This window comes from Microcebus murinus, chromosome 2 (genome assembly GCF_040939455.1).
Source record: "Microcebus murinus isolate Inina chromosome 2, M.murinus_Inina_mat1.0, whole genome shotgun sequence".
Taxonomy (NCBI): Eukaryota; Metazoa; Chordata; class Mammalia; order Primates; family Cheirogaleidae; genus Microcebus; species Microcebus murinus.
The window spans coordinates 67066042-67093822 of NC_134105.1; the positions used below are offsets into that span (position 1 = coordinate 67066042).

At 34.5% G+C, this 27781-nt stretch overlaps 1 protein-coding gene and 1 non-coding gene across 3 annotated transcripts in view; both read right to left on the reverse strand.

Moving 5' to 3' along the window:
• The window catches only part of TTLL7 (tubulin tyrosine ligase like 7), an 86516-nt gene that overhangs the window by 49841 nt on the left and 8894 nt on the right, over positions 1-27781 (reverse strand). For both annotated transcript variants that reach the window (XM_020282664.2, XM_012751498.2), the window contains exons 5-11: positions 26845-27003; positions 22831-23047; positions 17903-18067; positions 12620-12778; positions 7834-7928; positions 222-369; positions 63-136 (exon numbers count right to left, since the gene is read on the reverse strand). In XM_020282664.2, the coding sequence (XP_020138253.1) occupies positions 63-136; positions 222-369; positions 7834-7928; positions 12620-12778; positions 17903-18067; positions 22831-23047; positions 26845-27003 (1017 nt within the window). The remainder of the gene's footprint in view (positions 1-62; positions 137-221; positions 370-7833; positions 7929-12619; positions 12779-17902; positions 18068-22830; positions 23048-26844; positions 27004-27781) is intronic.
• LOC142869915 (small nucleolar RNA U109) lies at positions 4052-4192 on the reverse strand. The gene has a single exon (XR_012918459.1). It is a non-coding gene; the product is annotated as a small nucleolar RNA U109 (small nucleolar RNA).

The following is a 27781-nucleotide window of genomic DNA, read 5'->3' on the forward strand; positions in this document are numbered from 1 at the left end:
CACAGAATGATTGCTTTGACACTTCACTTTGTCAATGTATACAAAAATGCCAGCACACTTACCTATACTTCCCCATATGTCGATTTTCATGTTCTTCTCGCAAGATTTGTTTTCGTACTTGAACAAGTCTCTCTTTCTAGAAATAAAGAATTTTTACAAATAAAACCTGACAAATGAATCATGCAATTTAAACTGTGGGTGCTTTGTTAAAATTTTCATACCAACTCTTCTTTCCGCCTCTCCAACTGATGTCTCTGCTGTTCCCAGTCTGAGGAGCCTGGTAAGAGCCTTTTTATTGAATTTTGACCATAAAGCCTCCTCTGAGCCTCAGCTTTTTGCTTGGCCAAGTTTTTCCTTTTATCACTGGCCCTAAAATATAAAACACAACTTCATATTCTGAAACGAAAACAAGTTCTTATCTCATCCCTGTGAGGAGAAATTTACAGAAGAGGAAACATAGTAGAGATAGAATTCAATGTTTATTAAATTTATATATTCATATACATTACATTCATCTAACCATCCATCAGATATGGGACTCTATATGGTAAATAGACATTCTGAAGATAACAAGATAAAATGATAACAGTGTATGTTTTAAAGAGTCAGAAAGACCTAGTTTCATATTCCCTCCAAACAGCTTACTACCAACTATACAATCTTAGACTGGTCAATTAATTGCTGAATGTAAATGTTAGCAGTAATATTTCCTTCCTAGAATTCTTACAAAGATTAATATGTGGTAACATTTATAGGTACTTAATGAATGTTGGTTCTCTTCTCCTTCTTCAACCAATTCCATTTATATTTAAAAACTCTCATTTATACTGACCATCCGTGAATACATTTTTATTTCTGACTGAAATCCCAGCTTAACAATCATCGTTTATTCAAAAACAACCGCATAGTTCTTCTCATTTTTTGCCCAATCATGAAAATGTAATTATAACTCTGATTTTTATAGGACAAGTCCTGTTGTGAGATGATTTTCCTCAGATAAGGGATAAGATAAGCCTGAGGACTTTTTTCCTTAACCTCTACAACTTGCACTCTTACCACCGAAGACCAAGCAGGAACAGGTGGATTACCAAAAAAAAAGTAAAAGCAAAGCCAATTCTGCCCTCACCCTTAGGGTAAAAGAGTTCTTATCCCTGAGCTTGCATTTCCATGCCTTCTATTCTTATCACCCTGGTAGTGCCCAGAGAAGGGAGTACACCAACTGAGAGGGGACAAGAAGCTATTTGGCCAGTTTTACAGAGGTAAACAAGTGCTTAGGTTTCCAAACTGCCCCACTCAATTCATCAGGAGATTGCATTGAGAATACCCGGCCAAGGCCCTAGACCTGTTCTTTTGCCTCAAGTATGTAGCACCGTCACAAAGGGAACTTGCAGGGGTGTTAGAAAACTGATCCCTCTTTTTCATGACAATACTGAGGCTTGAGTGTCTAGAGTGTAACAGGTGGTCAGGGGAGAAGGAATAACTTGAGAAAATAAATAAGCACATCCAGAAAATTGCAAGTGATTCAGGATAGTGAGAGCTATGGGTGAATGCAAGAAACTACGCTTATCATAAGGGCTTGAATACTATGCTATTGAGCCTCCAATTTAACTTTAAGCAATGAAGGAGGGCATAAATTTTAAAAATAGGAGGGCATAATTATATTTTCATGTGTTGAAGATTATGCCCTTGGTAGCATGTGCGGTGGCTTAAAAGTGGATGAGAAAGGAAGAAAGAAGTTAAGATAAGACACTATTTCATTAACAAATATACAATATGAGGGCCTGGACCAGGGAAGCAGCAGAGGGATTAGAGGAAAAGGGTAAGTTTAGAAGGCTATTTCTGAGGAAGAATGGATATGCTCTCACGACTAATTCAATGTGAGGAATAAGAAAGAGGGATGTACTTGTAATGCCACCAAGATTTCCAATTTTAGTGACTCCACTGGCACGTCCAATGACGAACACAAAGGAGGCTCTGAGTTTCCCCAGTTAAGGGTAAAGGAAATGCCATGGTTTAAGTAGCTCTTGATTTTTAATTTTTTTCATATCCACTCTATCTAGAATGATCATTTCTATACAGTATTCAGTTTAAAGGAAAGAGAGGAGAAGAAAAGGAAATAGAAATGAAGAGAATATAGAGAAAGACAGACCAAACAATCAATAGGCAAAAAAAAGGGAGGGAGGAAGCAAAAAAAGGGACAAAAGAAAAGAGGAAGGGAAAATAAAAGAGGACTGAGATGCTGTGAGTATTCTGTGAAAGAAATAAGCATAGATTTATATGCACATCCACAGCAAACAAAACACTCCTAGACAAAGATGGTAATGCACAAACAGTTCAAACACACTCAGAGGAGAGTAGCAAAAGTAAGTACACACAGATGTTACTTCACATTTAGAAATAAAGAAAAGCCAACCACACTGAGAAATTTTTCTAAAAAGGATGCTCCCATATTCTACCCTTTAGGAATATTGTCATTCTAACAACTGTGTTCCCATGTCTATAAATATAGATATAAATTAGTACTAAGGACTCCCACATCACAAATCAGAATATCTAACTAAAGAGCCAAAGATTGCCGTTCATTTAGGATTTTAATTAGTGTTTCCATTTAACTGTATCCATACACTGACCTAAGGAGTTCTGCTTACCTTACCACTTTCTCCAGTCCTTTTCACTATTCATTACCCCCTGGGATTCCATCCAAGGGACTTCTCTAACCACATGCTTAACATACTCAGTGTTCCAGTAACATGGAACCACTAGAAGTTCTAGGAACATGCTTTGCTTTATCTCAATTCTTTACCTTTCTACAAGTGGTTGAATGAAGTGCCCTTCCCCCACATTGTCTTCAATACAAATTTTATTTATTACTCACTATATGCTAGTTCTCGACATGGCCCTGGGCACACAAAGAGAATCAGATCGGGCCACTGACAGTCTGGAGGCAATGGCATATAAATAACTATGTAGGGTACAATGAGTGCTATTTAAAAACGTGATGATAAATATGGTGAAAGCACAAGGGAGGAAGTAAACCACTTTCCCTTGGCAAAGGTTTCAAATAGAAAGTCAGGCTTAGGCTAGATTTTAAGAATGAGTTGACAAAAATGTGGTATACATATACATACAATGGAATGTTATTCAGCCTTAAAAAGGAAGAGAATTCTGACACATGTTAGAAAATGGATGAACTTGAAGACATTATGCTAAGTGAAATAAGCCCGTAACAAAACAAAAACTATATATGATTCCATTTCTGTGAAATACTTAGAGTAAGGCACTCAAATTCACAGAGACAGAGAGAATAATGGTTGTTGTCAAGGACTAGGCGAGAGGGGAATGAGGCTAATGTTTAATGGGCATAGAATTTCAGTTTTACAGGATGAAAAGAGTTCTGGAGATCAACGGTAGTGATAGTTGCACAACAATGTGAATGTACTTAATGCCACTGCCCCTTAAATACACTTAAAAATGTTTAAAATGGTAGCTTTTATGTTAAGTGTATTTTATAACAATTAAAAAAAATGAGTTGACATATACCAAAGAGACTAAGGTGAATGAATATTTAAATCAGAACAAGTGCAAAGGCATATAAATGTGAAACAGCCCCACAAAAAGTTCTTAGAAAAATCAATTCCACGGCAGAGAAAAAAGAACAAGAAGTGATAAGGTTGGCAAGAGATGCAAGGGCCACATCAAAAGGTGTCTTGTATATAATCTAAAGATCAAAAAGTGCCTTGTATGTGTAAAGGAGTTTAAACTGTATCCGGCAGTGTGGAGACAATCTGATCAGCATATCGGAGTTTATAAATCTCTCTTCAAATATTGGCACCCCTCAGGGCTCTGTCCTGGCCCATCTTCTCAAAATACGCACTCCAACTGTGTGATCTCATTCATTAGATTCAACTGAAATCTATACACGGATGTCAATCAAATAGATATCTCTATCTCCTGGGGCTCTGTATATCAAATTTTTCATTTAACATTGTCTCAAAGCCCTTCAAAATTAGCATATTTAAAACTGAATCATATCTCTCTTTCTTTTCTTTTTTTCTGTAGGAGAAATATACTATCACTCAACTTCTACTATAAGGTTGGCAGCCCTGAGTACTCCTTTTTTAATGTAGCATGCTATGAATATATTCCTGCTGACAAACAAATTTGCTGTGGGAGCAGACATTCCCACATGAAATCTCTCCTTCTTTCTACCTTGCCCCATTCACTTACTCCACTAAGCCTCTCTTTTTCTCCTATAGTCTTTATTTCGCTGGATGGCATATTATCAAACAAGGCATACAAGCCAGAAACCTAGGAATCACAGCAGTCTTTGAATTCCAAGTATCTACTGCAATATTTGTGGACACTCAGTAAATGCGTGTTGAATGATTCACAGAGCAACAGAGTAGAAGCTGCAAAATGGGGTGGAGATTAGTGCTAGAAGCAGGAAAGAAGCCAATAAAATAGTCCAGGAGAAAGATAAGTTGGAGATGAAAAGAAGAAATTAAGAGATAGTCAGAAATTTGACAATTGGTTGACTGGTAATAAATGGAGTTAAGGATAACTCCCAGTATTCTAGCCTGGCCTTTTATGTGGATGGTTTTGCTATTAACTAGCAAAGTAAACAAAAATAGAAAACTAGGTTTCTGTGATTATCATTGTATTTTACTACAAGCATATATATTTCCCTTTTAATAACTGAACTACTTAAGGAGGGGGAATTTTATTTATTTTTTATCTCCTTTTAGCATTTCATAAATATAGTAAATACATATGAATTATTAGATTTACACTTTGTAGGTGGAAGATATTTGCTATTGTTTCAGAGAAAACGTGATAAGCCCAGCAAGAAGAATATGACTAAAGGAGAAAATAATTCAACTTTGGTCATACTGAAATTAAGTATCATCAGAACTTTCACCCATCCATTAACTTATTTACTTGCTGGCTCACTCACTCACTGTGTGTTTATAGAGCACTTACTAGAACACAAGCATCCAGTGCCCATGGTCATCAGAGAGCTGCAAATGCAGGACTAGGTTCCAGAGTGGGTCAGAGATAGTGAGAGGCACCCCAAACTAGACCTCACTGCATTCACATATAAAAAAAGGGACTCCAGCATCAGACTCATAAATGATGCCACAAAAGTGAATGAGATTGACATAGGAGAAAAGAGGGCTGAGGCAAGAACAGTAAAAAAATAACAGGTAAGCAGAAAGTAAGAGGAACCACAGGAGCAGACACAGGAATGATCAAGGTTAAGTGACTAGTGACCCAGAGACTAGTGTCAGAGAAGGCCAGCAAGGATAAATGTTCAAGGACAGGATAGCATTAAATGCTGCAAGCCTGTAGTTCATCAATTAGTTCTACATAAGGGAAAGGTAATTTAATTTAATCTAATCTAATTAAAAAGTATTTCAGACCTAGGGACTCATGGGACTGTGAATGTCTTTTCTAGACTCTATTTTAATGATTGTAATAGAATACTTACAGAGGAAAAAGACTCTTCTTATCAACCCAGGAATACCACCACAAAATAATTGGATTTTCCTTTTATTACAGTAAAAAAGAACTCTTACTTGTTCTCCATATAGCCCCTTTCATGCTGTCTTGTCTCTGAAGACCCCAAGCCTAATGTTTCAAAAAAATTACTTGAATTTGAACTCAAATTGTATCTGTTGTCCAAGTACAAAGGGACCAATTCTAATCTGCTCCATGTGAGGTTCTGTATTCACAGCAGTTGTGATGGAACATCCTGAGCAATCTACATTCTTCCTAATGTCCTTGAGAATAAAAGCACATGTCTGCAAAATGCACGTGGGGGTATACATGGAGCCATACCATAAGTAAAGTACTGTACTAAGAATTGTGAAGAATATAAAAGTATATATTCCTCAACTTCAAGGAGCTTAAATCAAATTGAAAAGTCAGCCATGGCCAGGTAAAACAGCACAGAGGGTAAGAAAGTAAACAAAGTGATAATCCACATACTATGCAGACTATAATTTCTTCTGGAGCTCAAAGAAAGGAAAGATTAATTTGGACCAAAAGGAAGATATCATAATAAAAGATGGGATTTGAGTCACAGGCAGTAAGGAAAGATATTCAGGCTAGGAAACAGAATAAATCATCACTGCGAATGGGCAAGCTGTATGGGAAAAATAATGAGATAATCAGCCTAACTAAAACAGTTTGGGTTGGAGAGAAATAGGAAATAAGATGGAAGAGCTAAGGTTAAGTTATATTATGAAAGAAGCTTAGGCTGGGTGTTGGTAATAGAAATTATTAAATACTTAGGTTCCCGAGTAGAAAGATAATGAAAAAAACACCATTCTAATAGTCTGATTAAAATAATGTAAATAGGGGATTTCTGGAATCACAGAACAATTTGTTCTACCTAAAATTAAAAGTCCATATGAAAATTAATACTATAATATTTAATAAATTGTCAAGAATTTTCCTAGTGTTCTTAGTTCTTTCTTGTGTCCCCATGATGTGCCCATCACAGACCTAGCTGAAACTCAAGTCTAGAACACGTGCTGGTGTTATTTCTGACTGTGAATTTCACAGAAATTTCTGTGAAATTTCTGACTGCTTAGACTGTATATGCCTCACTTTTAAAAAAGACCAAAAACACCCACACATAATGTCCTGAATTGGTATCATCATTGGCAAGGTCAAAAGGCATGCCAAAAAACAAAACAAAAAACCAAACACACAGCTTACTTAAACAATAATAGTAAACTTGTATACAAAAAAAAAAAGAATGTCTGGCATACTATTTAAATAATCTAAAATACCTAATGCACTTATATAAGGTAAACAAAAAACATTCTCATACTACATCTCCTTCCTTTCTACACATTTCTTTTAGGATAATGGAAATAACAAGTCAATCTTTCATCAGGCAAAAGAAGAGGTTATATGAAAATTTCTGAACAGGTTTATATGTCCACCTCTTTTCATAATTCTGCTGCCCACATAAAGCTACTTTTTAATTAAGTGCTTGCTAAATGCTTGGAAACATCTTAAATTTAAAAAGTGCTTGGAAGCATCCCGTAACTCTTCTAGAGTTCTTGAATGACAATTAGAATAAACTGAAATCATAGAATCTCTGAGTTTAAATGACCTGTGTTCCTTTAATCCAACACCCTAAGCTCTGTTTTAGCACTTACAATGATAGAGAACTTACTATTTCATGAAGCAGTCCAGTTAAAAGACTAACAACTTTCTTTTGTAATGAGCAAAAGCTTTTCCCACATAATAGCATTTTGAATATTTGAAATCCATGATCATGTACACTGCAACCAGCCCTCCACCCACACTAACCAAGTCTTTCTCTTAAATTTTACTTGCCTCCCTGTCTGTACTTTTCAATGGGAAAGTTAATCCTCACTGAACAACTGCCTCTCTTTTTTGCTTATGCAAGCAGCATGATATAGTGGGAAGACCTTTGGATAGAAAGGTAGGATATCCATAATTCAGACTTTTTATTTTCCTGAATGACTTCTCAGTGCTTTAATTTCTTCTTGTAAGATGAGGAAGACAATCTAGAGGGTCTCCTAAAATATTATCCAATGCAACTTCATACTCTATATTAATAATTATGCCAACATCATAATTTAATACTGAGTATTATATGGGAAGCAGGAAAAGCAATGTACAGGAGAAGGTATTTTTTTTTACAAAAAGCCATATGGTTTTAAAGAATGGAATCAAGATATTAAAAATACATAACACAAAAATACAAAAGATTACAAGCCAACTTCATGTACAAATGATTCATCTATACCAAATGCGGAGAAAAAATTCCAAAACATGGAGGAAATACTTTACCTGATGTTTAGTAGCTTTAGTGCATTTAGCAACACTCCCCGTTTTACATCATAGTCTATTTTCTGATCAGTTCCAAAGCTTGGAGCTCGATTAATCTGAAATTTACAAAGAAAACAATGAGAGCAGCCAAATGTTGGAAGGTCAATAAATATTCAATACATATTTGTTAATCTAACATGAGACCTTTAGCCAATAGGACTCCACAACAAGTCTCAAAGCTTGGCATGGCCCAGGTACCACTGCCCAACTCCGTTCACCATTACCAGAGGTCAAGGAATTGCAAGGAATTGACTGTTGGCACCACCTCCTTCCCCTGCTGCCTTAGTTCAGGGTGTTCACTGCCAGCCTTATCTGGCCTCTTCTCTCCTCTCCACTCTCTCCATCCATCACCCACACATTCTCAGTTTTCAATTTGGGGAAGTTAAAAGTGACTTAACTTGGCAAAAAGGTAACAGTAAGTGATATTCATGTAATCAATATATTAAATAGTAATAATTATATACATGTGTACATTTATAATATAGATACTATCAGTGCCCTCTTTCCACTGTTTCAGATCTTTCCATTTAAAAACTGGATTCTGTTTCTTTCTACATAGCTCAAACAATAATTCCTCAATTTTAATTTCAAAAGGAATTGACTATATTGCTCAGAAGATACCATTCAGGGTAGCTGAGGACTAACCTCTATGAGCTTTTCTAACTATGTAAGCACAAATGGGAATAAATGAGCCATTTGTGGCTGTTCTACTATCTGACATCATTTCCAGAAATTCATTAAGATGACAAATAAGGAATAACTATATATGCCCTGAAATCTATTATAAAATATTTTACCACTTCAAGAGCTGGAGTTTCTGTTTTTGTCTTTGTTGTTGTTAGGTTTTGTTGTTGTTATGAAAATGTAGTAAATACTAGATGTTTAAGAAAATTACTTAATCAATTAAATCAGTGGGTTAGAATACTGCTGAGATACAAACTACAGCTTAGCTTCTTGACCAACAACTAACCCTCTTAGGCTATTGCCAAAAACATGTATGCTACTGGACCTCATTACACAAATCCATCACCACAAGAGACAAAACAACTGATAGCATGCATTCTACAGCTGACACCTGAGGAAATACAACTTTACACTCAAGAAACCATCCAGGAATACAACGTCTCTAATTAGAATCGTGACATAAATTCACTGCAAAAACATTAGTAAAAAGAAGCAAAATGACAAGAAAGTACCTATAATCCCACTACTTTAATGCTTTGCTAACCATTTGTTAAATAGTATTCCAGATATTTTCTATGCATACATATATAAAATATTATATTGTACAATATAAAATATTGTATAAAATATTGAAGGAAAATATCACTTTACCTTCCAAATGCATGCCTATACTAACCATACTTTATTTTATAATCCAAGTTTTTCTCTTAACAATGTACCATGAAAATCTTTCATCAGCCATCATTTTGATGGATGCATAGTACACTCCTTTTATAGAGATACGTCAAGTTGTATTTTGATTCCTTTGTTGGTTTCTGATTTAGAAGGTGATGGACATATTCCTGTCTTTCTGATGCAGTCTCAAGGAGAGAAAAATAGCTTGAAAATTGCAAGGACCCACATCTATTCTGGGTCAATTTGAGAAAGGAGTTTATTAATCTGTTACTTCAAAGCTGTAAGCACTTCCCCTTACAAGTGCAGTGAAAGTGTAAAGTAATATGCAAAAAATGTGACCATACTGATTCAAATCTCTGGAATCTGTAATAGATAGTTTTGCTACTACATGTGACGAGATGTATAATAAGCCAGACATTTAGGAACTGATGATTAAGTGGTTCACTGGAATGTTATCTATCTTCACAGAATTCATTAGGGATTCCATTCCAAATTGCAGTCTGGAATTCTGCAAGGCATATCCCTCTTCCAGGATGGTACTGAGGTCTTAGCATAAAACAACCTCTCTCTCTCGTTCTTCTTACCTATTTCAAATTCTTCCCTCTACTATAAAAGAAATTGGTCTATGAAGAAATGTACTCACATAAGATAAACTAGTATGTAGAAAGGCAGAAAAACTTTTTTCAGTTTAAGTTATCATCAAAGGTTCTTGATTTTAAAAAAAAAAATTATGAGAAAGGTAAAGAAAAAAATAAATGAAGAAACACAAATGGCTGACAGAAGAAACTAAAAGTTAAACAATATTCTAGCCAGGCAAAATTCCCCTCCACAATGTTGATAGTTTCTTTGGTTCCCATTTCCTACCCTGATTCTAAAACAGACAAAACCCAGCAGATGTTAGAATCTTAAAACTCAGCAGTTTGTAATGCAAGCAAAAATGAAAATTATCAGAAAATATTTAAATTAGTGAATACTATTATTAACTCTTCAAAACAGCAGTTTTGGCAAAAACAAGCACAATTATTTTATGCATGTATCAAAGTATCCATAATAAATTATATGCTCCTAAAAAAGTGCTGTTCCCTCCGCCCCATGGCCTTCCCCCACCCCTACCTTATCTCTGCCAGCCTCTAGCCCCTACCCCACCTTCTACAGCCCTAAAAACTCTGCTCAGGTGTTCTTTCTGCAAAGATCTTTTTTAAACTCTAAAATACACACATGTGCACAGATTAATCATGTTATTATTTGTGCTACTTCCATGTTTTCCTACTAATATTTATAATTATTAACATAAAACACACATCTGAATAACCACTAGTCCAGGGCAAGTATTCTTGTTTTATTCTTGTATCCCCGCCACCCAGCACAGTAACTGTAACTTAGTAGGTCCTTGTTAAAGGGTACTTAAAATATTGGCAGTATATTCATACTTTTCCAAATTTCCATGTTTTTCCCTAAAAATGTTTTCTATTTTTGAAAATCTCTGTAATTTTGCCACTAATAATCATTACCTGAAATTATTGTTAACTAAATCATAGTTAACTAAGTTATCACATTCTCAGAAGCACTTTCTACGTTATTCCACTTGATGGCGCCAAAAGGTTTTGAACGATGTGTATTAGAACCACTACGATTTCAGCTCCTTGCAAAATACAAAGCAAGATCTAAATAAGGTTCTTTGAACTGTTTTAATATAGTAAGTGTTCATTATTGAGAGCTGTTGGTTACTGTGGATTTTTAATGGTTCTGATTGATCTGGAAATGATGAAGGAGAGAATAGAGAATAAAGAAACTCCTGAAAACAATGGTATTTTGAGCCTTTTAAAAAAACATCAGAATTCAACCATTCAGTCAATCTGATTTAGCAAGCTAATGGAAAGCTCCAATAAATCAAATACTTTTTTAAAAAAAAGGTAAGTAAGATATTGATAAAGTCATTATTCCCTTTTAATCCTCTTTGTGCATGTGCCTTTACTTCTTTCCCACCCCATCAATGAGAAAAGACAAGTAACGGGGGTGCAAGAAAACACAGCTAACAGGAAAAGATTACTACAGAAAAAGTAATAAATCTAAGTAAGAAGATTTTAGGCCTTAGTAAGACGAAGTGTCCATAGTGCACAGTCAAGTGTTTTCATATGCAAGAGATGCAGGAAGCAATGGATAAGCAAAACTCCTCACATTTATGTTATCTCTATGACAGGCTGGAGCAAAATTTGAACACCCAAAAGAGAGAACTATCAGTACATTTACTTGGAGATAGAATACACATTATTTGCTCAAAGTAGATGAACACACACACACCTGACACAGGTACATACACACAAAATCTTTGGCCCTCAAATTGGAAGAGTGTGTAGTCCTAAAAAATATATTTTGGATATCTTAATCTCACCTGTCACTCATTTAATTTGCTTATGCAAACCTTGGTAATGCAGATGCAACTTCCAACTTCTAAATTTTACTTCAATTTAAAATGAAAAGTAGTTGTTAATTACATCTTCTATAGCATTAGATTCCTTAAAATGTAACTGATTCAGTAAACACTGTTGAGATATGTGCTATTTTTCTGATAAAGATTCCTAACCACATTACCTCAGTGGCCATGGGAAGGTTCTATGATCACAGAACACAGCTTGGAGGGAATTGCTGCAGGGGGTCCAGCTGGACCACATGAGTTCTAAGGTTTCTTCTGGATAACATAAATGTAAATATGACTGGAAGTATAAATATGGCAGGAAAGATACAAAAATCTTAAACAGATAATATTTATTTTCTTTATATTATTCCATATTTGTTAAGTGATCTTTCATATAAAATCAAGGAAAAATAATGATAACTCTCAACGAACCAGTGACTGCTAGCAAACCGGAAGGCATACGGTTGACAGGCTGCACATGGGGGGAACCCAGGCATACAATGTATGCCACCCACAGTGCTGAATACTGAATACTGAACATTGACTAAGGAACCAATTGGAGCCTGAATGTGAAAGGGAGACACACTAGAGGCAAAGTCTTGAGGCCCAGGTACCCACACAGAGGGGAGACAATCTCCACAATTCATGAAGTGGTACAAGCCAAGAGGTTGAGAACATAGTAAGGCAAGTAGGCAACAAATCAATAAAAACTCCACACTTACATTCAAAATTCCTGGCCTAGAACTTCATTCAATGCTAATTTGGGAAAAATAATGTCAAACATATATTGATTCATTCTTAGAACTGTTCTATTCCCTGAATTTTCATTCTCTACTTCCCCCTTACTCCATCCATTCAGGCCTCATTCTGGTCAGTGAATGGGACAACTGTGTCAAGTACACATTTAAAAAACATTTCTTTTAATACACTAGAACAGTGATACATTCTCTTTCTTCTTAAAGAATGCCTTACCTCCAGAAGCCATGGCTTTAGTTTTCTGTCGAGCAAAATATCAAATCCCAGGACTTCAAAGCAGACACTTTCACTTCCTGGAGATTGACCAGGTCTGCACATTCGATACGCATGCAAGACATGAGGTTCTGCTACAATCAGAGTCTTTATCACCAGTTCCTATAAAGATTGTGATAAAAGAGGTGAAAATGCCTTATTTCTTTGTATTTCATTTACATGTGTGCAAATATGACCCGGGCCTACAAACCAGCACCCTGGCCAGGTTTACAAAGCTCTGTGGCTTCTGGCCCTGCCACTGCTCTGGCTTCATTCTTCACTCTTCCCTGCACACTACACTCCAGTAATGCTCGCTGGCTTTGGTTCATCAAGTAAGTGGCACTTCCTCCTACCTTAGGACCTGTTCCTTCTTATTGGAACACTCGTTCTTCTATATTGCCATGTCTGGCTCTTTGATATTCAGAGAGTCCTTCCCTAACCCCCAAGTTAAAAGTAGCCATCCATCATTTCTTACTGCATCACCACACACTGCTATAACCAGCTGGTATCTTTCTTTTTTCATTAGAGTAGGGTCCTTGTCTGTCTTATTTTACAATCCCATTACCAGTGCCTACAATAGTGCTTGGCATTCAAGAGATATTCAAAACCATTTGGAAACAAATACGTAAAATAAGAGTTGGTAAATATGGCTTCTCCTTGTTAAATAAGTAAGAGTCGGAGCATATGACAGCCCCGTACAGAAGGGGATGGGGTGATAGAGAAGGCAGATTCCAAGGACAGTAAATTATTTCACAAAGAACAGTATAGCACCTCCACTTAGACAAAGGCTGAAAGAGCTAGGAAGATAAAATCTATGAGAGTTTCTTTGTACAGTGATAACTTTGTAGTTCATAAGGTTTATCTGAGAAGGGTATTGCCAATTAAAGAACTGGCTATCAACATTTTCTGTGAGGAAGCACATAATACTACTAGGGTGAGTTGTCAATGCTAATAAAAATGTCATTTTACTTAAGTTTGAGAACAAGCTATGGATTATGGAAAAGCAGTCTCACTGGTTTTCACTTTGAATGTATTGTCATTTTATCTCCCTCTCTACAGGTACAGGCAATATAGAAAGGCAGTTAAGAACTTGGCTCTAAAATCAGACTTCCTGGGTTTAATCTTGGCTTTGATACTTTCTAGCTGTGCAACCTCAGTCATATTGCTTAAAGTTTGTGAGTCTTATTTTTCCTAAATATAAACTGGAAAAAAGGTTGATGCAAGAACAAAATGAGATTCCAAGCAACACTCTTAGCATAGTGCCTAGATCAGAGCATGCCTTCAATAAGTATTAGCTACTTAACCTTAACTTAATGTTATTGTTAGTCTATCATTCCTCTAGAATTCCCCACCTCATATGTCAGGTCAGACATAAATATTCCACTCTCTGGTGGGAACAATATTCATTATATGGGGAACAAAAGAGGATGACAGAAGTTAACATTGTTTGTTACTCAGAACCATAGCCCAGTTCATATTTGGGGATAAGTATCAGAGATACTATCAGAGATTGTTCTCAGAAACTTTTGTTCAAGTTAACAAATTCATGATAACACCATAGCATATAAAAAACAAAAAGTGATTTCTTATAATCTTTGGAAATATTACTGAAACCACTAGAAAGTAGGAAAAAGTTAAACTTTGACTAGTAAGTATTTGTGTGAAACAAGACATGCTATGGGGGTGAGGGAAGTGAACATTAATTGAGCCTGAATTACAAAACTATGTGTTTGCTACAAGAAAACAACACACTTTTAAGCTGTACAGGCAAGATTGCAAGTGGATGTGAAAATCAGGAGCAATATAACCTAACACAAATGAAATTCCGCTACTGCTTTTGAGAATTTCCAACATAGTGTCACTGCTTTGAAATATGATTTGTAGATTTATATCTTAAGTATATAAAAAGCATTCAGTAGAGATAGTTTTTTGAGTGATTATACTTATTTTTAATCTCCATGGCCTGATTTTCTATTGATTTCTTATTCATTTTTGGCCACCACAAAAGCACACAGCTCTACTCTTCACAGAGGTTATTGATGAATGTTAGTTTTCATTTATTGATGGTTACTTTTTAGGGAAATTACCTCTAAAAAAGAGGTCATTGAAAAAAAAAGTCCTACGTTAAAGTAATGGAATTTATAAACTAAGATATATTAAGATAAAAAGTTACTGCATAATTGCCTTCTCCAACTCCTCCTGTCATTCTTTTTATATTATCCCACTGATTCACCTTGAACAGTTATCTATATAAAGTATACTAGTTCTTAATAAAGAAAGCAAATTTTCAGATAATTACATAAATGCAGAAAACTTGATAATTATAATTAAAGTACTTGAAAAAGTTAAAAGATTATTGTTATTTAGCTGGTTATTTATAGACTATCCATATACATTTGAATGAACACAGCCAAGAATGATGCAAGATTTATCCATTTATAGCCAAGACTACATGTGTCAGAGCTTAACAGGTCCACCTTGGCCATGTTTAGGGCATATCTAAAAATTATACTTAAGGCTCTAGAAAAGTTAATTTCTATAACCTCTCATTAGTATTAGTCTCGCTTGTATACCTTCTCTTAATTCAATTGTGTGGGGAAAGTACCACTTCAAACCAGTGTGTGAAGCTAATGATGCTTATTTTTCTCTCTGATTCTCTTTGTATGTTCCTCACCAAGGCTACCCAACAGGTTCCACCTTTACACAAAGACTTCTCCAAAGAATCAAACCCACGTGGAAGTTAGAAAATTGTCAAAGAAGTAAAAAGATGCCAGAAGGGACCTAAAACTTTCTTGAGCCCACTGATTTATTGACCAATTCATTAAATCATCCAGGCATCATCAGGTATGATCTTCCACCAATGAACTACCATCCAAGAAATTAACAAATTTTACCATTTTGATGCTTCTGACCCACTATGATAGTAAACTGTCATTATTAGAATAGTTTTTGGAATTTCCACAAAATTGGCCTTGAGGAAATAAATAGATAAATACACACTGCATTGTTGTAACCAAATTTCTTATCTAAGTGTATTGAGTCTCTCAGGAAGATAGGATAGAAAGTTAACAAATTGGTGGGCATCTGACCAATATACATGACAAACATTTTTGGTGACAAACATTTTTTAAAATTTTAAACCCACTGCTGACATTTACAAATCATTTATGTCATTTATATAATTTATAAATCATTTATCAACCAATTAGAAGAATGAGACATACTGGGGTCAAAATACAATGTGGCACCAGTAGGCTGGTGCTAAACGGTGGCACCCCTTTCAGACCTCCTATGCTTTCCCAATGACTGCAGTTTCCAGCACACCCTATTTTCTTCTATTCAGACCACTTCACTCCTTGCCTGACATCTGAGGACCTCAGGATTTACACTTTGCTATATAGCAAAGTAAAGTAAAAAGATTAACTAACAAAAGGATAAATACAGTCATGTGCCAAGTAACAACACAGGTCAACGACAGACTGCACATACGAGGGTGGTCCCATAAGATTATAATACTATACTTTTACTGTGCCTTTCTTATGTTTAGATATATGTTGAGACACACAAATTATTATATTTGTGTTACAACTGCCTACAGTATTCAGTACAGTAACATCCTGTACAAGTTTGTAGCCTAGGAGCAACAGGCTACACCACATAGCCTAGGTGTGTAGTAGGCTATCCCATCTAGGTTTGTTAAGTACACACTACGATGTTCGCACAATGGCAGATTTGCCTACCTACCCATTTCTCAGAATTGGGATAGTACCCCTATCCCAAATGGCACATAGCTATATAATGATGCTGATTTTTCTCTCTGATCCTCCCAATTAGAGAGAACCATGTTCAAACTTTGAACTTGTATGGCCATCTTCTATGATAGATTTTTTAAAATTATATATTATTTGTCCCCAAAAGAAAGCTAAATTGAATTGTACAGCCCTAATCATAATTTTTTACCACATACTCTTCTGTAACTTTAAATACTATTTTAATACTTCTGCTAGGATTGAAAAAGGATCTGCTTCACCAAGGTTATCTTCTCACACCTGTTTCCTTTTCTGTTTTTACCCTCGCCATTTAGAATCTCATTTACTGCCATGACTTTAGTTATCGACTGCACCCCAGACATACACTTTTAATGGCCTGCTTGACCTTTCTCTCTGATGCAGCATTTTGAGTCCAGCATATCTAAAGTGGAACTCATCGTCATAGCCTAGCAGACCTTAAAAACCTCAGTTCAGGTGTCAATGTCTCCAGGAAGTTCCTCCTCTGCTCCTATCCCCACCTGGTCCAAACCATTACATGTGGCCTTCCCCTCCATCCCCACAGAATCCAATGCGTGCCTCTGTTCTTGTACTTGCTCCATTGCATTTCATTAACAATTTACATGTGTTTTTTTACTACAAGACTGTAAGATTTTTGAGGACTGAAGCTGTGTCTTATAAATCTTCAAATTATCAACCAGAGACAGGCTTATTTCAATGTTTATTTATTGAATGAATAAATGTGCAAATAAATGAACTCTTTTCCTTCACCTTCAAAATCAAGCTCTACATCTTCTTAAAATAAATTCCTTCCTACTCTATTTCAGATTATGCCATACCTATTCTCCTACAATTCTTGTTTAAAACTTTGGAGGGATCACTGAATACTTCTTCCTCATCCTAGACATTCAGTTAATCCCAATGTTTACTTCATTGTTACCTCTTTTACTGGGGTTCAACTCAGGTCATTCTTTTCATTAAACTACTTTTCATTAGGAACCTCCAAGTGCCCTCTCCACCTACTCTTGGTCTTCAGTCTAATCTATCCTATACCCATTTTCAAATTTATCTTTTAAATGAGTAGTTTTTGCTTGTATTACTCTCCTTCATTAAAAACTGAATGAATCACTATTGCCTCCCAAGTTAAGTCCTGCTTTTCAGACTAAAATGTGGCTCCACATATCCTTTCAGCCATAAGTCCTCACAAAGCTCCCACATACCATATGTGACAACCTGCATCACAATTCTCATACCGTTATGCCTTTACTTATGCTTTGGTCTCCACCTCAAATCCCCTCTCTCCCAGCCCAAGCGGTAAAAATCCTACTTATCAAGGTTCAACACGAGTCTACTTCCTTCATGAAAATACTCTTTATCTGCCCAATCTAACGTAATCTGTTCCTTATTTTAAAATGCCTAATGGTGCTTTAAATTAATACTGAGGAAAGAGAGTTATAATTGTGGAATGGTATAATCTTACTGAAATATCACTCCAAAACTTAGCAACATCATGTTGATTTGCTTGTAGGAATTCTGTAAACCATTTGATGGAACGTTTGCTGCCTTTATTTTCAGTTTCATCCCGTTCAAAACGCTCATTATGCTTGTTCACAGAGTAGTTTGTCAGATGCATGTATAACTGGGTCTGTAACAAGTAAGAACCAAAATTGTTACCACCTATGAGATTCTAGAACTGTGAACTTTCACAAAGCAGACAGCAGTCAAAAACTAAAGACAATTTTAAAGTTTAAACTATACAGATTAACAATCTCATGGTTATTTAGATAATATTCAAATTAAATAGAATGACACATTTCCTTAAAAGGATTGAGAATGTAATCTTCTACAGAGTTATTTTATACTTTATTCAAAATGTATCTACCATAAAAACGTATTGAATTAATAAGAACATAGAGAGTAATTAAAATGTGAAACTACATATTGCTAAGCAAGAAAAGTGCTCTGAGTTTGTTTCTGTTAGTTTGCTTTTAATGCTTGGGGCCCTTGCAGTTTTCACCCAAATTCATTTTGGGAAAGGAATTTTCTGAGAGATCATTCTATGTCTTTTCAAAGAAAAATAAAAAATGAAAGCTCAAGTAAGTAAAATATACTAAGAAGCAGGACAACCAAACAACTTCTACACTCCATTGGTGGGCCCCTTTCACTCCTTAACAAGACAAAGTGCTCTTAGAGTCAGCAGAGAGTGCACCACATCCTACTGGACACATGTCCAGATGATTAACAGTAAATGTATAGTGCTCCATACTGGGGCTCTTATGTTTTCATCTTTTTATATTCTTATGTTTCATGACACTATTTTCTTTAAATAAACTTTAAAAAGAATCCAAAATTTAACGCATCTCATAATTGTCAATTAATATACCTCTAATGACTCTTTATCAAGCTAGAATAAACATTCATAAAGTCCATCTTTAATTCCTAACTACCTCATGATTCTAAAATTATCTTGGATAGCATTGTTGCATCACATGAATATGCATTTAATACACATGATTGTTATTTTCATTTCTCAATAACTATATTCATGTCATATTTTATTTTTATTATAGTTCGTTAGGTCTACGGAATTGAAATCTTTGAAGCAAGTAGACAGAAATGATCATTTGAGTAACTCGTTTATTAACCCAAGTGCTTACCACTAATTTAAAATTTATGTTTTTACTGATTAAGCAATATTTAAGGAGCATCTACTATCTGTAGGAATTTGTGCTGGGCACTGTGGATGCAAAGATAAACAAAACAGACAAAGTCTCTATTCTTATGAAACAGAAAAAGCTTTAAATTAAGTAACACTTAAAAGAAAGAGCATAAACCTTATGCTTTCCTAATTTTAAGTGCTTAATCTAAAGAAAAAGGAAAAAAATTTTTTTTAATCCCTGTGGTTTCATAGGAAAGCAGCTCTTTCTTTTCTTTCTTTCGTGTTTTTTTTTTTTTTTTTTTTTTTGAGACAGAGTCTCATTCTGTTGCCTGTGCTAGAGTACCATGGTGTCAGCCTAGCTCACAGCAACCTCAAACTCCTGGGCTCAAAAGAGATCCTTCTGCCTCAGTAGCTGGGACCACAGGCATGCACCACCATACCGCGATAATTTTTTCTATTTTTGGTAAAGATAGGGTCTCGCTCTTGCTCAGACTGGTCTCAAACTCCTGAGCTCAAACAATCCGCCCGCCTCAACCTCCCAGAGTGTTAGGATTACAGGCATGAGACACCACGCCTAGCCTAAAGAAAAAGGAAATTAATCAAACTATAACATTACCTAGTTCCCAAAATATAAATCTTTCTTTAACTTTAAAAAAGTACAGTTAGAAAATAATTTTTTGAGAAACTCCAGAATTGGAAAGAATTTCTTAAAATTAATAATGGTAGTAATAAAAACACTAGCTAGTCTAGTGAATAAGTGAGTAAGTAATAGAACTTTGTGTTTTTCTTAAAACATTATCTTTGTTAAATGTGACTGGAAATTTCACAGTCTCATATCTACCTTGACAAAGATCTCCTTCTAAATAATTCACTTCCAGGTAGTCATTTTCCATAAACAGAAGTGAAGGCAGCTATGAACCATATAGCAACCTGCAAGGGTGAAAATGATACAACCATACTCCACTGTGTTCTTCAGCATATAGGCTCCATATAGTATATTGGTATATATTAATACAAAGGTTTTCAAGGACTGGCCAACCACTACATTGGTAGCAAAAAATGAATGCTTATTATATATTTTAATGTTTGAAATTCTGTCATATAATCTCCCTATATGTAGTTTATGAACATTTAATTCTTACAGAAATACAAAGCTCATTCAAAAATACATGCTCATTATTTTAATAATTAGAAATAGAAAAAAGGAAAAAAATATGCAGCAGGCTGCCATCCATAACAACCAACAAAAGCAATTTGGTTTATTTTTTCCAGTCTTTTCTTCTTAAACTTATCTTTCACATAATTGTGGTCTTACTTTACATATAATTTTTTATTTTACTTTATTTTCATAACTCAATCTAGGAATTTAATCATGAAGTTTTAGATATATGTGAGGGATATTGACACTTATATAGGAGAACATCCTTTCCCATATATGTGAAAACCAAAGGAATAAGCTTATGTGATTCAATAGCACTTAGCAGAGTAAGACCTAGACGCTACATTTCCTTTCTCCCAATATCTCATTATGATTTCCTAACCCAGTGGACTTAAGCAAATTATATAACTTAGGATATTAGAATAAAGTACTTTATCACCTAAAAGAACTTCCAAGTATTACCTATTCTAATACTATAATATCAAAAGATCATTACTGCCTTATATAATATACTCTTACCCATTCCATTTAAATTATAATCTATAAACTGACATGTCTCAAATCATGTCTGTAGCTCAGATCTCTCTTCTGAACTTCAAACCCATACTGTGTAACCAAATGCCAATAGAATAGATCCATTTGGAGGCTTTACAGGCATTTAAACTGAACACAACAGCTTTCCACAAAACCTTTCCTAGCTCCTGTATTCCCTTACCATGGTAATGCCCCATCCACCCCACTGTCCAAGCCAAAAATCTGAGTTTTATTCTTGATTTCCCTCTCATTTTCCCTCATTCCACAAATCCAACCTATAACCATATTATACCAATGTTATCCATGTTATCTTAAATATATCTCAAATTCATGTTCTTTTTCTGAGTCTAGCCCCACTACTATTATTTCAGTTTAAATCCTTTCTCCTTTCATATGTGGTCCGACTAGAACACAGCCTCTTGTCTCCCTTACTCTCATCCTTCCTATCCATCCCACCCCTATGTCAGACTCCCCACACTCCAGACCAGGTGGACTTTTTAAAATGTAAGTCTTATTCTTTATTTCCTTTGTTTAAAACCTTTCCATGTTTTCTTTCATCTTAAGTTAAATTCCAAAAACCTAAACATGGCCTACAAAGCCTTGAAAGATCTGGCTTCCAGGCCCCTCCATCCTCATCTCTGAACAGCCACCCCTGCTTAGTCTAGTCTTTAGTCAAACTGAACTTGTCTGCTTTCTCCAGACATGCCACTTTGGAGCCATTCTTTTGCCTAGAGCTCCACCCTACCTCCACCCCAACCTAACTAACTCCTGATTATTCAGATCTCAATTTACTAACACTACCATAGAACCCTCAGTTTCTTAGGCCATCACACTTACCATTGGGTATTATAATTGCTTATATTATTTTCTGCCTCCCCACTAGACTTGCTTCTGTGTAGTCAAGCACTGTATCTGTCTTGGTCACTGTTTTTCCAAAACCAGCACAATGCCTAGAACGTAGTAGAGTTCAAACATTACTTGGTGATTGACTATATCTACACCTTATGACCTTTAATGAGATGTTTCTTTCTCTCAATTTCGTTTCCTATGAAAAATTTGACAGTTCCCTTATTCTTCCTTTCCTAAATTTATAACACGTCTAAGTTTATTGAACATAGGAACAATTATGATCAGCTATTATTTAATTTTGAAAATATGACCATTCTTAATGGAGTTAATTGTATACATAATATTCGGGGAGTACAATAACCCAGCCTTTGACATATTGGGAAACAATAATTAATTGTAATTTTTACTATAATCAGTAGATTCAAAAATAGGGTAAGAGGTTAACTAAATTTCAAGTGTATGTAATAAATTATAGTTCGACTTTCATAAATTATAAAGTACAGATATGATTTCAAGATAAATTACAGTTATAACTTTCATGAATAGTTACAGCTGCACTAAGGAAACCTAATGGAAAAATATCTATAAAAAGCTCCATTTAATAGACTTTAAAATACACACTGAAACTGCTAATTTATGTTTTAACTTTACATTTGGTCAATGTCAATTTACAACCTTAATTCTCTTTCATTCCAACAGAAATTAATTACTCTACTTAATGATAACTTTTGCTTTTTCTGTTTCATATACCTTCTCTCACATTCTGCATATTTACACTCAACCTTTTATACAAAGCCTGCTCAAATGCCACCTTCTCCATGAGGAACTGAATACAAATTGTCCCAACACTCAGATCCATAACATTTTATATGTACTTCTCAACTGAATATTATTATTTATTTTATAGTCATTTCTATACAGTGCCACTGTATACAGATGTGTGTTCTGAAATCCAGCCTTGTGTTCATAGAATCTAGACAGGAGACCTTTTCCTAATTAGTCAGCTTAGAGCAGACACCCTTTTTTCTAATTTTCACAAAGCTGCCTGTAAATTAGAAGCAGTTTTATTTATATATGTGATTCTTCTAGACCATGAACACCTGAGAAAAAGAATTTTGATTCATGCAATCTTTATGCGTAATGGGTGCTTCAAAAAGTACATGTTGAACAAATGAATGAAAACTTACACTCTTTTGATATGACTTACCAAATTGGACTCATTAGGTGGAATGTACTTCTCTGTTCCCATTCGTACAAGTCCATCATGGTACAGAAATATTTTTAATGGATCACATGATGTTATCAGAATATAAATTCGTAAATCAAACTTGTAACCTTCCATTAGGAAAGGCTTTTCAATATATTCTTGAACAATTAAGTGGTCCTGAGATGGAAGTTTGTCACCATTTCTTATCAAAGAAATCCTAAGGTTAAAAAAATAAAAAGAATAATTATATATGGAGTCAAGATATTTAAAAAGTTATAGATATACTCAAGAGGAAAATATTAGAGTAGAAGAACCCCAAAAGTCTGTCCCACCACAAAAGCAAAGAAGAGCAAAAAAATTTCAGAATAAATGTTTTGGAATCCCGGAAACTAAGCAAAGGCTTGCAACAACCAGAGAACACTTAACTGAGAAAAAACAGCTGAATCTATGTCAAAGAGCTTTGTAGCATTATAACTTAATCTAGTCCCATCACACACTCCCATCTCAGTGGGTGGCCTTGAACAACAGACTGCATTCTCAGTACAGGTAGCAATCTTGGAGGGGGCAGAATGGATCTTATTCTTGTGGTTGTTTGTTTTAACTTTTCCAGTGGCTCCGTGGAAGATCTCAAAGCGCTTGCCTTTATCCTGTCTAACTTGGAACTCTCCCAGTGACAAGGAAGCTACCTTGAGGGATAATTGCTGGAAACTTTTAAAGGCATGTGTATTAGTCCCTTGTGTTTAAGCCCAGGCAACAGTAGGGGCAAACAATTGACTAATTAAAAAGACTAGGAAGAAAGACTGAGGAATAAGAATCTTGAGGACTTTGAAAATCTCTGACATATTCCTCGGAATGTAGAAGAACATGTGTATGCCTAGCACTAGGTACATGTTCAAGAAAGATCTTGTAAGGCCCTAAACTCTTTCCTCTGGCTCACCATCAGACTCTGCACAAGCAGAAGTGAAGGCTGAGGTAGAGTTGTAAATTGCCTGTCTGAGTGTTGAAGATATGCTCCTAACAAACACACATAGCCCATCTGCAAAGATTGGGAGATTTTGTTGTTATTTGTTTGTTTGTTTTATTACAACTGTTTAAGGTAATCTCTGTCCACTTTCTAGCTAACACTGAGCTAGCAGAACAGGAACTTCAGTAGCCATATACAATAAAGAATATAGACTTTAAAAACTTAGTTCAGAAGGCTTACTAAACAAATAACTACTACAATAAGCAGCAACAACAAACCACATAGAGGGAGATAATCTGATTTACAGAGTTGCTACATTATAATACTCAAAACGTCCAGATTTCAACAAAAAATTATGAGGTATGCAAAAAAAAGAAAAACGAAAGAAAGTATGGCCTATATACAGGGAAATTATCAATTAAAAGAAACTGTCCTTGAAGAAGCCCAGATACTGGGCTTACTGGATAATCAACTATTTAACATTGTTCAAAGAGCTAAAGTAAACCATGCACAAAGTACTGGCAGAAACCATGAAAACAATGTCTCACCAAATTGAGAATATCAGTAGTGAAAGAAATTATTTGGTCACAAAAAATAAAAATAAAAAAAGGAACCAAACAGAAATTCTGGTGTTGAAAAGTATAGTAATTGAAATGAAAAATTCAATAAGGTAGCCCAAAAAGTATATTTGGGAAGGTATAATGAGCAAAGTTAAATATGAGCTAATTAAGATTATCTAGTTTGAGAAACAGAAACATAAAAAGAATAAAGAAAAATGAATACAGCCTAAGAAACCTGTGAAACACTATCAAGTGTAGGAAGATACAAATAATGAGAATCTCAGAAGTAGCAAAAAGAGAAGAAAAAAATCAAAAGAATATTTAAAGAAATAATGGCAGAAAACTTCTTAGTTTGATAAAACACATTAATCTACACATCTAAGAAGCTCAATTAAATCCAAGTAGGTTAAACTCAAAGAGATCCACACCAAGACACATAATAATAAAATTGTCAAAGAACACCAGAAAGGTGACTACGTAGGTAAATATAAAATTCACTATTAGTGAAGTTTTGGGTTGTAACCCCTCATTTTTCCTAATTGATTTAAAATGCAACTGCATAACACAATAGTTCTAAATCTAGGCTGATTGACACAGAACAAAAACAACATAAAGGGGGTGAATCTATGTAAGAAGAAAGTTTTGTATACTATTAAAAAACTAAGTTGATATTAATACAGACTGGATTGTTATAAATTAAGATGTTAATTGTAATCCCAGAGCAATAATTTCAAAAAAATCAAAAATATGTAATAAAAGAAATGATAAGGGAATTAAAGTAGTACACAAGAAAATATCTATGTAACACAAAAGAGGGCAGTTAAGAGGAATTGAGAAATATAATCTATATAACACATACATAAAACACATAGCAAAATGGCAGAAGTAAATGATTCCTTTGCAGTAATTAGATTAATGTAAATAGATCAACTCTTCAATTAATGGCAGACGTTGGCAGAATGGATTTAAAAAAAAAAAAAACATGGTCCAACTATAAAATATGCTATATACAAGAGACTCCCTTTAGAGTCAAAGACTCAAATAAGTTAAAAGTGAAAGAATAGAAAACATACTGCATGCAAACGGTAACCTGGAGTGACTATTCTAGATTCAGACAAAATCGACTGTAAGCAAAAACTGTTATAAGAAACAGTGATATTATATAATGATAAAAAGTCAATTCATCAAAAATATGCAGCAATTATACACATCTATGCCCCTAACAACAGAGCTCTAAAATATATAAAGCAAAAACTGATAATATTTAAGGAAGAAATAGTTTAACAATAATAGTTGAGGTCTGCAATACTCCACTTTAAATAATGATGGAACGACTGGACAGAAGACTAGCAAGGAAACAGTTATATTCAACAGACAAGAGAGGTGTCCCTTACCTAGGTACTATTGCATTACACGAAATAAAGCCTGGGACCACAGAATGCTCTTTCAATTATCTACTTTTTCCAGCTATGTTTTATATCAAAAGAATTGGAAGATTATTACTTATTTACAATATTATAACATTAAATGTAAATATATATAAATATTTTAATATTAAATTTTAACACTAAAAATTCAGAAAAACATGAAATTCAACTATTCCTCCCTCCAAAATTTCCTTTGATATTAACATATAGGAAGACAACTTAACATTTAGCAATTGATATACAATTCCCACTAACAAGAATTGTTGTTTACTTTAAAATTACCAAACCACATTTTAAAATAATGTATGATTGAATTAATAAGTTATGAAATTTTTGAACAATAATTTACCTGGTAGTTACATATCCAAATATCCTTTTTTCCTGTAGTATTTTCAATTAAAAAATTAAAATGACTCAAGTGTATTTTATTAAAAGCAGCCTCAGCCACATTTTCTTTGAAAAAGTACATTGAAGAAAACTAAACATAAGTAAGCAAAAGGCAAGAATATTAAATTACACAATCTATTCTCAGTTAACAAGTCTAGTTCTTGGCACTTTAGCTTAAAATGTGTTCTACTCATTTTCAATCCAATTACCATGGCTACATAAAGAAAAAACTTATTTATAAAGCAAAGAAGATATATATTTCACTTTAAGATTTCTAGCTATGAAAAGAGTAATTCCCTTTCCGTTTCTTTCTCTAAGTCAATTTTAGCTCTACTGCAGCAGCTGATTTTACTCTCCAAACTTATCAAAATTATTATAAATGTGAGTTTTATGTTTAAGAAAAAATTAGAAAATAGTGTGGGAATTTTTGCCCTCTATTTTGTTTTCTCCTATTAAAGTCTGACAAACTGTTGCTTTAATTTTTAAGTTGAATTACTAAAGCCTGTGGGACAGGTTAAAAGAATTGGGCCCAGTAAGTATTTAGTTCCAAAAGGGCAATAGTTAGAAACATATTTTATCATTTTTTCATATGGGTATTCAACCATGAGTAATTAATTACTCATATGCAATCTTAGAATTTTTAATTTTTATATATTCCAGATAAAAATTAACCTACCCATGACCCATTGCACCATTAGCTGGTTTTACTATAAAAGTTTTCTGCTTCCGTTTTTTCTTCAGTTCTTTCACATAGTTCTGGAATTGGGTATATTCAGCAGGGAAGATCCATGTTTGAGGAACAAAAGTATAATCCAGAGGTCGGGACTTGATCATTCTGTAAATTAGAGACAATATGAAAAATGATTTCTATTCAAACTTCTATAAATTTCTTCTTCCTCTATGCTACTGATATTTATGACAAAGATTTAAATTCCCTCCAGTCTTTCATGTATTCATTCATTTATTCACTCATTCAACAAATGTCTATTAAATGCTAGACACTATGACACTGGGATACAATAGTGGAAAAAAACAGACAAAAATCTCTGCCTTAATATGTGTTAATTTACATATTAGTACATAAAACATTTATTTGAGTATACACTGGGGATATTAAGATAAATTAGTATGGTCTCTACCCTCAAGGAATTTACGGATAGCTATTAATTACAAAACAATGTGATAAGTACACTAAGGGCATATAAGGCAAGGTAACACGTAGGAGTCATTAACTCTGCCTTAGGAATGGGGGTAGGAAGTAAGAAATTGTTTAAGGTCAAATGACATATGTATATCTTCTTTAAAAATGATTTTGAGACCTCTGAGTCACCCATTGAAAGTAGGTTTTGATTGCTTTTTACACTACTGTTTTTTAGAGCTTATTTTTCTGAGAAAACCCTGTGAAAGCCTTTGAGTCAACAGGGGTTTTGTTTATATGAACTACCTATACATGTGGTTTATAGGTACAATGTATGTTTTGATATTTGTGTATTTGCTACAAATTAGGCTGCCTATTTGATATATAATTTAGGGACAATATTAGGTATAAAATGTGTACTTTTGCTTAAACCCAAATGTTAATCATTTTATATTTATCGATTTCCAATAAAAAT